This window comes from Grus americana, chromosome Z, assembly GCF_028858705.1.
Source record: "Grus americana isolate bGruAme1 chromosome Z, bGruAme1.mat, whole genome shotgun sequence".
In the NCBI taxonomy this organism is placed as follows: Eukaryota; Metazoa; Chordata; class Aves; order Gruiformes; family Gruidae; genus Grus; species Grus americana.
Window position 1 is genome coordinate 23,109,055 of NC_072891.1, and position 16,884 is coordinate 23,125,938.

At 42.4% G+C, this 16,884-nt stretch overlaps 1 protein-coding gene across 5 annotated transcripts in view; it reads left to right on the forward strand.

Moving 5' to 3' along the window:
* The first annotated feature begins 2,585 nt into the window (after positions 1–2,585).
* The window catches only part of KIF2A (kinesin family member 2A), a 58,619-nt gene continuing 44,320 nt past the window's right edge, over positions 2,586–16,884 (forward strand). For all 5 annotated transcript variants that reach the window (XM_054808792.1, XM_054808793.1, XM_054808795.1 and 2 more), the window contains exon 1: positions 2,586–2,965. In XM_054808792.1, the coding sequence (XP_054664767.1) occupies positions 2,902–2,965 (64 nt within the window). In that variant the 5' untranslated portion in view covers positions 2,586–2,901. The remainder of the gene's footprint in view (positions 2,966–16,884) is intronic.

Below are 16,884 nucleotides of genomic sequence, written 5' to 3' on the forward strand. Positions count from 1 at the left end.
CTTATTTAATTGTTTCAAATGAGATGCTTTCCAATTACTCTGCATCTGATCTTAGAATCTGAATGTTTTTATTTTTACAGTACATAAAAACATCAGAAAAGTTTTAATCAAATAGATCATAAATATAACAGTTAAACAGAGACCAAGCAATGGCTATCCAAGTCCTTCACAGATACTTCTCCAAAACAAAGCTGAACTACAGAAGGTATGCCTCTGCAGTAGAATTTGTGCAAAAGGAACATTATAAAATGTTCAGTTCAAGTTATTGAAATGCCGTGGCATTATAGTGGGGAGAAGAAACTTTTTTTTTTAATTCAAAGTTAGTCCCTGTCTAATTCTTATCTAAGTCTAAAACATTTGTTACATTTTGGTTTTGTTTCAAAAACATCTATAATTTAAAAAGAGGCCTTCTTGAAGGCACTGGACTTTTTGTGGTATTACTTGCATCAGATATTTTCCAAAGAGATATTTCTTCTCCGTGTTTGTCACTAGTCTAAATTAAATGGACAGTGACTAAAATAAAAAAGTTTTGCTGGAGATATCTAGATATCTTTAATATTATAATTCTACCATAATCATAGTAAGCAATGAATATTCCATGAACAATGTGATTTGGACCTAAATTTCTCATGTAAAAAAAGAAGGTGGGCAAGGATAAGAGAGTAAGACCCAGTTTTGTAAAGTGTTAAACTTTCACGCTTTTAAATTTTCCTTAACACTTCATCAAAAGGGTGATTTATAGCAGTTAGAGCCAACACAAGTAGCACACAAGTTGTGCAAGAGGGTTGTTGTTCTGGCCCGCGTGTGTCTGTGTGTGTGTCTGTGTGTGTGTGATCATAAACTCATAGAATGGTTTGGGTTGGAAGGGACCTCAAAGATCATCTAGTTCCAACCCCCCTGTTACAGGCAGGGACACCCTCCACTAAACCATGTTGCCCAAAGCCCCATCCAACCTGGCCTTCAACACTTCCAGGGAGGGGGCTGCCACAGCCTCTCTGGGCAAACTGTTCCAGTGCCTCACCACCCTCACAGTAAAGAATTTCTTTCTAACATCTAATCTAAATCGACCCTCTTTCAGTTTAAAACCATTGCCCTTTGTCTTGTCACTACAGGCCCTGGTAAAAAGTCTCTGTCTTTCTTATAACCCCCTTTAAGCACTGAAAGGCCACAATAAGGTCTCCCCAGAGCCTTCTCCAGGCTGAACAACCCCAACTCTCTCAGCCTGTCCTCATAGGAGAGGTGCTCCAGCCCTCTCACCATCTTTGTGGCCTCCTCTGGACTCACTCCAACAGCTCCATGTCTCTCCTGTACTGGGGCCCCCAGAGCTGGATGCAGTACTCCAGGTGGGGTCTCACAAGAGCAGAGTAGAGGGGCAGGATCACCTCCCTTGACCTGCTGGTCACACCTCTTTTGATGCAGCCCAGGACACGGTTGGCTTTCTGGGCTGCAAGTGCACATTGGTGGCTCATGTCCAGCTACTCTCTACTCCAGTCCTTTTCTTCAGGGCTGCTCTCTCTATATGTACATATACTTATATATGAAGCCTGTAGGAATTGGGAGCTGTAATTTCTTGCCTCTGACTTGCCAGCTATTGTACTGTTTTCAGTATGGAACTGGCCATGGAGGCAGGGAGAAGAGGCGAGGCAAGGAGAGTGACAGGTGGGTGGCAGGGCAGCTCTCGGGGGGGGGGTGGTGCAGTGTCAGCTGTTGTTATGCCTTACCTGCTGAACCATGGATTGGGGGATTATTTTTAATAGACTGGCTTTGCTGGGCAAGAAGAGGCTGTGTATTTAGAGGTATGTATTGGGATGCTGTTCAGGGTGACCTGGAAACTGTGCAGGAAGGACAATTTTAGACTGGTGGTGGCCTCATCCCGTTAGGAACCACTCTCAGAGGAGAAACCCAAGGGACAATGTATAAAGAAATGGTCACTGGAGGTACAGGAGTCATTACAGGGAAATGAGAAACATCAGGTGTGCTTTGTCTTTTATTTAAGCGGTATAAAGTCATGAGGCAATCATGAGGCAAAGATGGATGGATGCTGTTTACAGCTTGGCCTTCCTTGGACCCAAGAGCTGCTGGCAGGTTGAGGACCACAGAGAATGCTTCTAAGCTGCTCTACTCGGCACATGGGAGGCGCCTGAGCAGACAGCAGGTAGATAAAGCTATTACATTAAAACTTCAGAGCAGCTCAGTCACCATCTGGTGCCAAACAGGCACGCCTGTGTGCTCCCAAGTCGGGGACAGGTCCAAGCAGTAGGGGCTCACACAGGCGGCCAGAGGCTGGGACGAGCCTCTCCCGGCCCGGGCCCGGGCCCAGGCGAGCGGGGAGGCGGCCAGGAGCGGGGCTTTCCCGCGGAGCGCCGGCCCCAGGGCAGCGGGGGCACCCGTCTTGTGCCAGCCCTGCCGAGGTGCCGCGACGGGCGGCCGCGAGGGGACAGCTGCGGCGGCACGAAGGGGCGGGGCGGGGCTGCCAGAGGCCCGGGGCCAGACACCGGCCCTCCCGTGACAGGGGGCGCGGCTGGGGACCCGCCCACGGACACGCCCGGGCCGCGCGGGCGCCCCCTTCCGCCGAGGCAGGAGCGGGGAGCGCGGGGCGGCGGGCGGCTGAAGGCCGCGGCGCCGCCTCTGCCCCCGCCTCCCCCGTGAGCTCGTCCTGCCTTGACGCCGCGGCCAGGCGCGCAGGCGCAGCAGCTGCCAGTGCCTGTCGTATCCGGCCGGCGCCTTTTCTCTCTTCCCCCTCCTCCCTCTCCTCGTCACTCCCTCCTTCTCTCCCTGCCTCCCGCCCTCCCAGAGCCGTCGTGGTCAGTGTCGGCGTCGCCACTGCTGTGCGCGCCCTACCCGCCCCCCTGTGCTCCCGGTCGGCAGCGCCTCTGTTCCCTCCGGCTGCCTCATGAAGCGATGGCAGCGGCCAACTTCGGCAAGATCCAGATAGGGATCTACGTGGAGATCAAGCGCAGCGATGGTCAGTGGGGCAGGGGCGGCGGGAGGGGCTGGACCGGCGGAGCGGCCGCAGACCCCGGCCGGGCGCCGCCGCCCCGCAGCGCGGCGCAGGGAGGGGGGTGGGGAGGGGGCTGCGCGCGGGGCCCATTGTGTGCGCGGGGCCGGGGAGTGGCCGGGCCTGGCGCGCGCTGCGGTTGTCAGGGGAGCGCTCGCGCCTGGCGGCGCAGGGCGGTTGCGCGGGGCGCGAGCGGCGGTGGCGGCCGCCGCTGGGGACGGGGAGGCTGCGGCAAGGCGGGGAGGCGTCGGGGGGCGGGGGGGGCTGAGGTGGGAGAGGAGGGCGAGGGGCGGGGGGGTGTGGGGTGGGGGAGGGGAAAACGGGAGAAGTGTGAGGTGGGCAGTGAGACGTGCGGGGTGGCTGTGGGAGGGGGTGATCAGGGGTCTGGGGGGGAGAGGGGCGTGGGTGGGGAGGAGAGCCCGGTGAGGTTTTGGCAGGGAGATGGGAAGGCCTTAGGGGAGGCGATGAGGTGATGGAGGGGGGAAAGGCCTTTAATGTAAAGAAATAACTACTTGTTTGCCCTGGCATACAAGCCCTGCTCTGAAAAAATGACACAACAGTATGTCCCGACAGAAGTGCCTTTGGACACCTCCATCACTTGACAAAAAGCTTGATGTTGTTATTACAGATGCTCTTTATAATGAAAATATAAGAGCACTTGCTATTTATGCCCGTGAGTTGTTGTTTCTCCATGGGGGATCCAGTGTTTCTCGTCTTGCCCAGCATCTCCTGGGAGGAGGATGTCTAGTGCTGTCCAGAAATACATGTGAATAAAGGAGGCGTGTGTGTCAGGTTTAGGGTGCTAACTCTTCATATTTGTCTGGTAGGAGAGAACTGAAATAGGAAGTTCACTGGCTGAATCAGTGGCAGGTCACTTGTGACTTCAGCTCTTTAATTTGAGTGGGAATGTCATCTGTTCTTGGCCTCTGTGAGATCTATGAAGGCTGCTAAACTGGGGTGGGGTTCTGCTGGGATTTTCTGGAAAGTTGTTTGGGTGGGGTTTTTTTTTGTTTTGTTTTGTTGTTGTTTTCTCTCCAGGGTTCAGAAGCTTGCTAAAGAATAAGCAGACCTTTCTAAGGGAAGAAAGGTCTGGAGGTCAAAGGCACTGAAGTTAGCATGGTTTTGTCATGAGGCAGGAAACAAGCAGCCAGCAAGCTTTATGCAGCTTGTGTCCCATAGTACAGTTCAACCCTACAATAAAATAATGGTCGGTTTTGGCTGGACACTATAGTAAACCTAACCCCTCAATTTGTGTTTAATGGCTTATGTGTCACATGAAGAATCTGATAGGTCTAGCAGTTATTTGCATAACTCCTCCAGATCTCTGTCTGGGGTTTCAGAAAACCTCACTGTAGCAACTTGTAAAGCTGTTTTTCTGAGGGCTGTGTGAACTTCTAATAAATGGTTTTGTTTGGATTGTATGCCTTTGGAAAATAAGGCATACAATCTTAAGGAGAATGTTTTGCTGCTTTTTTTTCCCTCTGCAGGGTTCTGCTCATATCTAATGCCAGAAATGAGGGGAGTAACTCTTGAACATAACAGTACTTGTTTTTGTTACTGTGAAAGATTTACATATTTGCTGTATCACTTAAACATGTGATGCAGCACATTAAAAACATTAGACATCAGTAATATACTAGGAGGATGCCTTCACAGCAGTTGCTCAAACTGTAGGGTTTTCAGCATTTGTGTTGACTTGGTCCTTGTGTGAGCAACCAGACTGCAGCATCATACCAGAGTTAGTGGATCCTGGTTATTGTGAGGCTTGCTTGTTTTCTGTTGGGACTGAAGGAGGAGATGCCCTGTTCTGGCTCAGGCTACTGCAGCCTTCTATCATTCTCTCCCCATTAAACTGTAGGAAAAACTGTCCTAGGTAAATGATGGGAGCATTTTGAGAAAGATATCGCCGGACAGTCAGCACTAGATTGCATTGCCTTTCAGAAGGTAGTTTTCCAACCTGGGCTGTGGTTGCACAGGCAATCGAAATTGATCTAGCTGCTTCTAACAAGGGGAGGAGGGTCTTGCTGCCTGTGCCTCTGTCAGCTGTCTTGTTCCTGCAAACTCCCATCCAGTGTGGCCAACGATTCTTCTGATGATGTAATACATTAATTTACTAAACACAGTAAAAGACTTTTGGATCTGCTTGGTTATTTTCAGGATTAGTGAGTTCCAATAGCTCACAGAGGGAGTGACCCCAACAGTATTAGTGTGTAGGAAATGCATGGCTAAGGTGAAGTAGAGGTCTTCACTTGTGATCTTCTGGTTCAGTAACAGGGAGCTACCTGGGTCTGCTCTACCCACAACTGTATCCTAGGTAGAATCAGGGCTGGGTATCATACCAGCTACTCTTGGCTGAAAGCACAAATAAAAGCGTTCAAGAAACTTTTGGAGAAAGCTGTGTGTTGGTCTGGGCTTTTTTTCACATGCTGTCTTGTCTGTAGGGAGTCTTTTTTTAAAACTTAACTATTATTTTGAGTGGTAGGTATAGCAATTCTTTAATTTTTATTTTTATTTACCTGTTTTATTTGCTGAATCCAGAGAAGAATAAAGGTTTACTTTGTTAATGGGGTCATTTGGAAAAGGATGCATTTTCTCCCGTCTGTCCACCAGTTATGTTAAACACTTTTCTGAATACAGAGCTTTATTAATTCCAGATAACTCTATTTTTCTTTAAATAAAAATAGAATAGCTTTTTTTTTTTTTTGGATGAAGCATCAGGGTTAAAAATCATACTTGTTCACTACAAGACAATTGCAAAGATATGCAAAACACAGCAAATGTGAGAATGAGACCAGAACATTCTGGAAAGAAAAGTTACATATTCTGTCATTCTGACAAGTTCTAATTAGGTTTAAGTGTTTCCTGAGAGACTTTTTATAGGACTGAATAGAAAATAGATGTTGTATAAATGAAAAGCATTGTTAGAACTCATGGCCAAAAACACATGGAAACCAGTGTTTGGATAAAACCCAACATTTTCGAGGACTGATGCTGCAGAGCTGCTTGCTCTGCATCTGTTTTTTTCTCAGTGGGTAAACATTGATATAAATGAGCTGCAGATAATATTTCCAGTTATAATTGGAATAACTAGTTATGCTCATGCAGTGTAAGAGCGTATTAAGTGATCAGCTAGTTTGGCTTTTTAGAATAATTTCTGATACTGAAATTTACTACTTATTTCAGGGTAATTTATGTATGTTACTTGAAATATGCCTTGGTAATCTATCTTGGAAGCAGAAAAGGATATGTTTATTTTAGGTTGTGAGTTGCTAAGAATGGACGGCATTTCCAGTCTCGAAAATTGTGCCTTATCACATGGAAGTTTGGGGAAGTAGAGAGGGGGCCAGAAGGTACCTGAGACACCTGCTGTAATGCTTCTGTCCAGAACATGCTCCTTGTTGAGGTCTAAATACGGGTGTTTGTCTATTGATGAATTCCCTTTACTCAGATAGTAGTAGGCCACTGCTTTACATGTGAACTTCTTCACTTCTTGTGCATTATCACATTAATAATAACAAAGACCTATATAAGCACTTGCAGAAAGAATATCTCACTTTTTTTTTTAAAAATAAATTCAGTCTTTTGATGAAATAGGGTAGATCTCTCATTTAGTAGGCTGAATTGTGTTCTTCCTTTACTTTTTTCAGTCCAGTTGTGTTCTGTCCATTTTGTCCTCAGGCTGTTCCAGTTCTCTCCGTCTTTGCATATCTGAAATACTACCTGGCAGGACAGAGAAATTAATTCTATATTTGCTCATTTGGAAAGCCGAGGGGGAACACAGTTCTGGTCTCACTATGAGAAATAATGTGAAAGGTATGAGGAGAAGGGACATTCTTGTAATTGGAAGAGGGACTAAAGATTTGGCTGAACTTTCAAGAAAGGAGAAACGGTGAGTTTTTAGGGATTAACCATCAGATGGTGTAGAAAAGAAAGATCATGAGCTTGTGTCCCTTTTTTCATAATACAAGAACAGGAGAGCCGTCAGTGTTTGAAAGAGAAAACTTAAAACTGATGAAGGAAAATAGACCAGGTACGGTTATCCAGAGGAGCCAGAAGCATAGCAGAATGTTAAGAAAGATGTTGGTGTGGATGGTAGGATTATCCAATTTTACACTAAGAATTTTAAAAAAAAGTACACCAAGCAACCATAAAAGGTAGTTTATGTTCCACCTGAGTCTGTAGTTTAAATAACTTCTAACTGATGGGAGGTAGGAAGAAATCTTGCCTCTGGCTCTGTATTTTGTAATTGCCTGCTTAAGAATTTTCTTCACTTGTCTCTGAAGCATCTGGAACTGGTCACGGTCAAAGACAGTCCATCTAGTCCAAAAGCCTGCTGGCAGCTCCTCTCTCCTTAGGCTTGCCAAAACATCATGGTAACTGTTTCGCCTTCAAACATAAACGAGACTAAATTTGTGTAATGGTAAGGGCTGTAATTTATTTCTTTGAAGCCCAACTTTATGAAATTGATGTCTCTCAGAGTTGAGAGGTCTGTAGCGTCCTCTGTGTTCTGGGTAATCCTGTATGAAGATCTTGATTTTTACGTACAACTCCCAATAGCAACAATGATTTTATAGCAGGATAGAAGGTATAATGATGCTATAAAAATTCTGTTCAGGTTTGGGTAGTCACCCTATTTTACAAGCTCTTGAGGGTAGATTTAAATGGTAATATGCTTTTACTCTTTCCTTTGGTGACATAGGTCTATTAGTTCCCTGTGATTAAGACTTTTTTGTTACCATATTTAAATCGACTCAATCGCCTAATCCGTATGTAAGCTATATGGACACAATGTGTTTTTGTCTTTCCACGGTGGCCAGATCAAACGCAGGGCTTCAAGTCTGGAATTGCTGGTTGAGCTAATGAGTCCAACATTTAGGCTTACTTATGCGGTGTAGGTTCTAATGTTGTCATAAGTAGAGTGTCTGGGGTTTGTTCCTATGGAAGTGTTGACTGGGAGGAGGTGTCAAATTTTCTGTGTCCTTTTTTTTGAAATGTTCAGCTTATGCAGTTAAGTGGATTTTCACTGTAACTTGCAGAGACTCAGATATTTGTGTAGTCCGTCTGTATGTTGTATAAATAGCTTTTGAATGACAAGATTTGAAGTCCTAATCTTCAGAGAATATTCTCATCTTTGTTCCATGAGCGAGTTTAATACAGCATTACATACTGGCAATAATGTCTTCAGAGCTGTATATGGCTACTAAGATTGCACTGCTTGTATTGCATGGGTTTTCCACTCTTATCACGTTGTGGGGGAATCTATCCTTTGTTTGTGTTTGGTAGATGAAGTTACTGCTCTTTCCACCCACTCTCTATGATGGCCTGTTGCCTGGGCCCAGTTTCATTTGTCTTCTCTTATGACTTTATGAACTGAAGACTTTGCCATGCTGCTATGGCACCAAGCATGGCTTCCCACCTTGCTGAGGTGGGAAGAGGTGATAAATCATTGGGAAGAGGTCATGGCTGACTCAAGAGTAATGTCATTGCAAAAGTATCTCTTTCTGTTTGGTCTATAAGATAAATTAGCCTTTTGAGTTATTTTAATACATTCACTATACCGTAGGACAATGTAGAGAAATGAGTGAAGAGCATCAACTATTTAGCAGGTGAACTCCTTTCCTGGAGCACAAAATCTGTAGCATTTTTGTTGGCTTGACCTGTGGAATGTGCCTCTGTGATTTTTTTGTACTTGAGAAATTAGTGACAGAATGGAGTAAACTTGCTTTGTTGCTGTATTCTTGTTTAAGTTCTTCCTTTGTAAGTGTTTACTGCTTATATCATGAACTGTAATTTTTTTTCTTCTTTTTAAACTTTTTTTCATCTTACTGTTTGTTGGGCCATCTTGTCTTCCTCATACTGTATGGCTGGACTCAGGATCAGGAAGAGGATGCTGTGGTCAACCCCTTGTGAACACTAAAATGTGGTGTACACCAATAACGTTCCCAAGATGTTTAATCCATAGAGGAGGGCAATTCAATGACTTTCAATAAATTAAAGGCTTAGGTTAACTTTTCAGAGTTAAGTTAAATTTCTGACATAATGCAAAAAGTAAGATGTGGAACTCCACAATAAGGACTCCCAAGGAGTCTTAACTTTGTCGAGTAGTGAGAATGTGTACTAAACAAGATATGTAGTGTGGCATGATGGTGTTTGTAACTTAAAGAGTTTTTAAGAAGATACTGGCTTTTAATAACTAATTTCTCATAGTGCCTCTGTAGCATAGTTAAAATTATTTGGAAGTGTACATGCTTTCAATGTGTATTTCCAGATGTAGGGTAGAATGTTTTTGTGGAGCTGTAATACATTTTTTGTTATATCTGTTCATCTATTTAAAAAACATGAACAAGCTTTCAGGTATATGAACAATTCTTTTTTGTTGCTTGAAAGATTATCTATGTTTTCCAGTTTTACCACTTGTGTCTTTTCAGAACTTAGTGTTCCCTTGCATTTCTTTTTAGTTTTTTTGCGGGAATAGTTGCAGTTTCTTCTAATGTCATTTTTTAAAATTTGCTTGCAGTTTTGTATTCCAAACCTCCCAAGTTTAGTTGCGATGTGGTGTCTGGAGTTTTATTTAAATTTTTCTCAATACTAAACTGAACATAGTCACTAAAACAGATGTTTCTAGCTATATTGTTTGGATCAATTTCTCCTGGGTTTTGGTAGAGATTTTTATACTTACTTAAGACTGTTAGGCACTTATCATAATTAAGTTAGCTACAGTTAATCTTGACTATTGATGCGATTTCACAGCTGTTGAAAGTATTTAACTCTGGGCTGCTTTTGTGTGTCCGCTGCATCAGTGTTAGTTTTTAGTTAAATGTGTTGTAGGGAGGTGAGGACTGGAGGGCAGGAACTAAACCTGTGGTAATCCAGATGTAGATTGTTTTAAACTGCTGTTAGTTATATCCTCAAACCTGTTCATATTGGATATGTGCAGGCACGCACACAGTTTCTTCTTTTTATGTCCACATTCCTTTCCTTAAAACGCTCACAGTTGCTAAACTGCTGTTTGAGTACTATTTTTTATTTTCACTCAAATAATTAAAAAACCTATAGCTTGCTATAGTGTTCCCAATATAGAGAGAGAGGTGATTGACATGATTTTCCCACACCTTTGACCTCTCTAAAGGGACTCTGAATTTTGTAGTGAGTGTTTAGCTAAGAGACAGTACTGACAGTATCTGATAACCTAAAAATGCATTTTGTTGACGTGCCCAGAAGGTATGATAAACAGGTCAGTTGTGCCTTAGAACATCCATGAACCATTGATTTACTAGAAGACGGTGAAGTACACCTCCCATATTAAATGCTTTTCTCAAGTGGAGCCACTGTTGGAGGCAGAACATGGGGCTAGGTGTTTCCTTGTGCCACTTTTCCCCATGCCTGGTAATTGCTCCTGGGAGACAAAACAGCCACAGGTAGTTCTCTAGGAGGGTGTTAAAAAGATGGCATTGTCATTTCCCTGTTGAAAACTGTTCTGTGGAGTTAATTTTGCTGTCTTTGAATTTGGTCATTGCTAAATATGTAAAACTAGATTTTACATCTGTTTGTTAGATAAAATAAAACTGTGTGAAAAATCACATTAGAATTACCTTTCCTGGAAAAGAGAATTAATTTATCAGGCTTGTGCTATTTTTTTTTTTAATGTGTGTAGTGCACTGATTCATTTACATGGGCAGAACATGCCTAGAACACTTTTGATAACTTTACTATTACAGTCTAAATTCAGTTGTTCTTTTATGTTGCTAGGAATCCAAGTCAATTTTAGAATTGCTTAGTTAAAAGGAGTAAGTAGAGGTTCTCGAAGATAGGTGTGTATAACTGTGTGTCATTTGTCAGTTAGATTTAGTAATTAAGCCACTTTATCAGGTGTTTTTTTTGTTTTAATGGGGTGCTGTTTAGTAACACTGATCGTCTGTTTGACTCTTGAGAAAGAAGAATGAGGGTTTTTCATGCTTAAAGGCTTGAATGTGGTAGTAGACGTTTTTTATTTTGCTTTATTCAATTAATATGCTTTCAGTATAGCTTATTGTTTTTATTTAGTGGCAGTTGTGGTGGCATCAGGCATAAGCTGCTTTTGAGTTTCCCAGACATGTAAAGGGACCAGTCTGCTGCATTCCTTGCCACTTTTGCAACGTCAATTCTGTAAAATTTATTGTCCAATCCCAAGCAGTAACAAAATGACTTCAGGTAACTTGCATATAACAAAAAATATTTGATTCAGGTTTCATTTTTCTCAGTGGATGGCCGCGTCTTTCACACGGGGGAATGTAAGTTGCTTTCAAGGTATCGGTAATCCCACTGAAGCTTTGTGAAGTGCAAGTTTGAGTTTCTTGTGGCTCCCATCAGGCACTGACAGCTCTGTGTAATCCCAGGTATCGGAAGTGTGAGTATTTTCAGTCTCTTCTGTTACTTAGAGGATAGTATGTTCAGAGTTGCTTTCAATGGATGAACACAGAGAATGCATAGGTGAGTGGAGGGATTGTGCCCCTGCAGAGTTGGTATCTAGAATTTTTGTTGCACAGTGCTGCACATTTTGCAATCACTAAAATGTGTTACTTTCCCCTGGTGGCTGAACTACATATGGAGTTTGAGGTGTATTTCTGATGCATCTAATAAAAGTGTTTGCTAGAGATGCAGGCATGCATAATGATGCAGTCATGAGGATCTCTGGCTCTAGGTAGAGGGCAGTGGAAGTTAATTCAGTTTGAAAAACGCATAAACACTTAGATTTTTGAATACTCCCAAGTTTCTGATTCATTTTGGGGTTATGTTTTCATGTTCTTCTATACTTCTATGAATTGAACTTCCTAGTTCATCTTGACATTTTAGTAGGATAGGAATTCAGGTGGTGATGAACGAGATAAATAAAAATCACAACCTGATGATTTTTAAGCTACAATATGCTTTAATCAAACCATGGAGAAAAATTTAAATATTACTCAAAGTTTTCTTTCTGCTTTGACCTTTTAGAACGTTGTTAAGATAAGGAAAACATAACAAGCTTTAAACTTGTATAAGAATAAATGCTTCTGACTTTTAACTTGGAGCAATAGTTGGCAGCTCTTTAAAAAATTAAGTGATGGTAAATGTTCTTACCAAAGGTAATATTGTAAAGTAAGGGAAGTAAAAAAACCCAAACAAACAACAAAATACTGTTTGACAGAGTGGGTCATGAAAGGCAAATGGTACCAGTTGAAAACATCTATAGAAGGTACTGGTAGAAATTTTCTGTGGGATGCAAGAAGCTATTGTTTATAGGCAGCTTCAGAGAAAGAAGAGAAAATCATGAAAAGGAGGTCTCTGCCATGTATTCAAGTAACAAACAAAATGAGAAAGGGGGAAGGGAGGGAGAACACTGGCCAAGTCATCTCAATCTTTTGGCAGAGGGTATTCACCACACTATTTGAATCCACCACAATCTTAAATCCCGTTGTAGAAAAGAAAAAGAAAAAAAAAAGAAAAATTCAACAACCCTTAAACCCCGGTGCTGTTTGGGAGAGATACTTGACTGAATCTGGTTGTACTCCTACATCCCATAACTGTATTGAAATTATTACTGAACACAGAGGACTTCAATCTGTAAAAGTATGTAACAAGGTATTCTGAGAGGAACTTTCAGAAGCAGTTTTAAAAGATTTTAAAGAAGCTGCCTGCAAAATTGTTCTAAAGGACTCCAAGGAACTGCTGACTAAATGTGCAAGAGATGTCAAATTATGTTTAGTTTTACAAAACTAAAAAAATATATATAATAAGACATCGAACTATTCCTGCAACTTGTTTGCAAGTTGTCAGCTCATAGGAAAGATGTGAATGTCATTACTAGGAATTGAATGAAAACCATCACTATGCAATGGCAGTAAAAGGAAAATGTGATGGAAGCCAGAAAATACTATCATGGCCTACATTAACATCATCTTCTCATTTGAATAAAGTTTGCAGCTGTAATTGCGTAATCTTCAAATCTGAGTACTGGTGGGGGTTCATATGGGCCATGAAAGGGATCTGCAGGTGTTGGAAAACCTTGCAAGAATGTTGAAAATGGGTGGATTGTTGTTGTTTTGGTATAGTTTTTTGGTTTTTTTACACTTTGGGAGGTTGCCATGTGAATATATGACAAAATAAAGATTACTTTATGAAAAGCAAGTGAAGACATTTTTTTTCTCTCTCTGTATAAGACTTTTACTAAAACTGAAGAACAGGATTTTTTTTTTAAAAGCTTATGAAGTGTTTCTGCCTTTGTGGAGGTTCCTCCATCTCCTTAAAGTATGCTCACCACTTCCATAAGAAGTGCTCCAGTGGATCAGACTGATAGTTCATCTGGCTTGATGGCAGTCGGAGAGGCTATTTAGGGAAAGCAGGTCAGCCTTGCCACTGTCTGTAGTCTTTCTCTTCCACCAATATCTAGAATTTTATCTGGGCTATTAGAAATACAACTTTTCCTAGTCTTATTAAATATCCATTTATAGATCTGTTGTCTGTGAATTTATTGAATACCTTTCTGACCCAGCTCACACTCTCTGCTGCCACAACCTCTTGTGGAAGCAAAATCAGCCAGTTCCCTGCTTGCTGCATAGAAATGTACATTACTGCTTTTATCTGCCTGAAACAAATCTGCCTTACGAGACTGCTCCTAGCTTTAGTGTTGCAGGATTTGGTGAATAAGCTTCCACTCATTTTGTCCTTTATGGTTGTAAAGCTAAAAAAAATCCACCCACAGCTTTGTCCTCAAAAGTGAGCAATCTCACCCACCTTAGTCGCTACTTGCTTCGTTCTCTTTGTGTTCTTAGTTGTCCTTGTCTTTACCTCCTCTAATTCTGCAACATCTTTTTTTAGGTGTGAAGGCTAGTGCCACAGTACTTGAGATGTGTGTGCACCGAAGTTTTATTTATAGTTTAAAAATGACACTTACTTCTATTCTCTAGTTTCCTGATGATGGCCAGTGTTTTACTGGCTCTTTTTTGATTGCATCTGCATATTGAGTAGATGATTTTAGAGAACTATAAGTGTTAACTTAAGGTTCTTTTACTTCAGTTGTAACTTGTAGTTTTAGCATTGTGTACCCCTAAGTTAGATTATGTTTCTCTGTGTGCCTTACCTTTCTTTTGTCCGTGTTGAAGGTCCTCTGCCACCTTTTTGTGTACTCCCTTATTTTTAAGAGGCCCTTTTGAAGTCATGGCATCTGACTACCCAAAAAGCTATCTTGCCAAAGGATCAGACCCCAAATTTAGTGTAATTCAGTGTGTAACTGAACAGTAGGCTGGAAGATGTCTAAGTTTCTGGCTAATGTTTTGAAAGTCCTGTATCATAAAAGAAAATACTGCTTCACTTTCCCAATCCCTTCCTTCATTAGCACTTGTTTGCTTGTAATCTTCTTGTACAGGGGACTGAGGTATTTAATGGTTTGGACTGTTCTGATTGTGAATTTATCTTGCACCTCGTTTTAGTCTAGCATCCTGGTATCATGATCATTCTCATTGCACATATGCAAGGTCACTTCCAGGCTCCCATCTGAAGTGAACCAGATGACCTGCCTCCTATAGGAAACCTAAACTTCCTTGACTAGTTTGTGAGAGGAGACCTGAACTGCATCATTTTGGCTATCACTGCTTGGACAGTCCTTCTGCATTTTAGTAAGCATCACATTTCCGTATTCTCGTGCACATCCCTGGGCATATGTAGCACACGCTCCTGTTTGTGCTTTAAAACCATCATACTGGGAGGCTGCAATGCAGTTTTCTCACTGTCTTGCTCAGGTCAAAGTGAATAACCATAAAAAATTAAAAGGTCTCAGGGCTCTAGGCATGCTGCTTGGGACCACGGGGTGCACCTATAGAAGCATTTCAGTTGGGACTGAGAGTGGACTTTGAATGTGTATCTTCTGATGACCCTTTACATTGTCGTTCTGTGCTTTAGTTCACTTTGGAAGTGGCTTCTGAGTACACTGAATTCCTTTTAGATGAAATTTAGCTGATGGGTGCACTCCAGGTATGTATGTGATGTGCTTCAACAAGAGGTGTTCAGTCTGTGGTGCTAGGCACCCCGCAGTCCCCTCCAAAACATGTGGTGTGAACGTGTGATCCTCAGCACCACCTGCTTTGCTCTGCAGATCTTCTGTGGCCTTATGCTACTTGCTACGATAGGCACAGCTGAGGGACCTGGGTTGAGCTCTAAGTGCTGTAGTTGGGAGCAATGTGCTGTGAAAGGTGCTGTCCCCAAGGTGTTGTGGACATGAACCAACCTGTACCAGTTGTCCTGGGGTTTCTGTCCATGGTATGGTCTGGAAAAAAGGCACAGAGGTCCTCTAGTACTAGGATGACCTAGTACTGCCTGCTGCTAGAGAATGAGAAGGTTGGTCATGGGTTATGCCATGTTTTGATAAGAGCATGACACAATCTAACTTGACAGCAAGTGATAGATCCTCGTAGGAGTTGCCTCCCGTCCCCATCATAAAAAGAGTGACTGTTGTGGTACCCCAACAACAAAACCAACATAACTGAATAAAAGGATTTTAGATTGTAGAGCAATTGGCCATCACACTAGCATCAATTTCAGAAGTGATTGCAGCTCATCCTGCGATGATGAGCAGGGCTGACTTGCCCTGAGCTTGGCCCCACGGGGTGTCAGTATGATGGGGTAGGCTTTGGAAGGTCAGCCACAAGTTTCTCTGAATTTCAGTAAAACGTTTTGCAGACTATGAAGAATGATTCAGATGAAGTTTAATACACTAATGGTAATGTATTTAAGGCAGGTGATGATAGCGTACCTAATAATTTCTACCTAATAGTGTGCCTTCTGGGATCAGTTTTGGAACTGGCTGGCTGGTTTTTCCTATCCATTATACTTATTTATTCCTGGTCATAACACAGAAAGTAACATTGTTCTCAGGAAACTTCATTACTATTCTAGAGTGGAAGTATCATCTCTGTGGAGATTTATATCATGCAGGAAGATTAGGAAATACGGAATGAAACAACTGGAGGTAAAACATGACACAAAGTAAATGTGCTTTTGCTATAGATGGGGAGGTCATAAACTGTAAATGACAAGAGAAGAATCTTGATATTCTAGTTAATCGCAAAATTAAGTGTGCACTACCAGGGTGAAGTGACGGGGAAAAGTGGGTGCAGTTTCAGAAGTACTGTTATTTGGCAGTGAGTGCTTCTGTGGAAAGCTGTCTGGAGCCCCTGTGGGATATTGCACCTCCTTCTGGTTACCAGTGTTGGAAAAGGAAATACTGCTAAGAGATTGAAACAGGTAGAGATAGGCTCACTCTTCTTGTACCAGTGTGCTTGCACAAGCTATAAAAGAAAGCACAGACTAGTAAATGACCACACATGTAATCTGGAAAAAAGGTTTGTATATGTTGACAGCGAGGTGCTAGTGCAACTTTCTGGGGTGAATAGCAGAGGCAGACTGCTTGATAACACAAAGGTGAAATGTGTTCTGTTTATCAAACCGTTTCTAGGGGACTTACGGTAGTATGCATTAGATGTGATTGGACAGGTGCTTCCTTCCAAGTATCTTTTTCTGTGGCTAAGTTATATGTGGAGAACTTATCCGCTCTTAAAAATGATAGGATGACTGGCATGGTACAGCTGAGATAACTTGCTGATAAATACCTAAATATCAGTGCATCTGTTGGCGGTTATGATGTGATACTTCTTTACGAATTGAGCTGCTTTAGAAACAAGTCTCCCCTCTCGCTCTGACACTGAGCCCTACAGAGGCAATATGTAGCTGTGGCTTCTGAATGCTATGGGGATGAGATGATCTTGACAACCTTTTGTGAAGCCAGTGGAATAACTGCCATTGATTTCACTGGTAATGGAAGCTTCTGAAAGCAAATAAAGGGAAGATGTTTTAGAGGAGCTGCTAATGTGAAA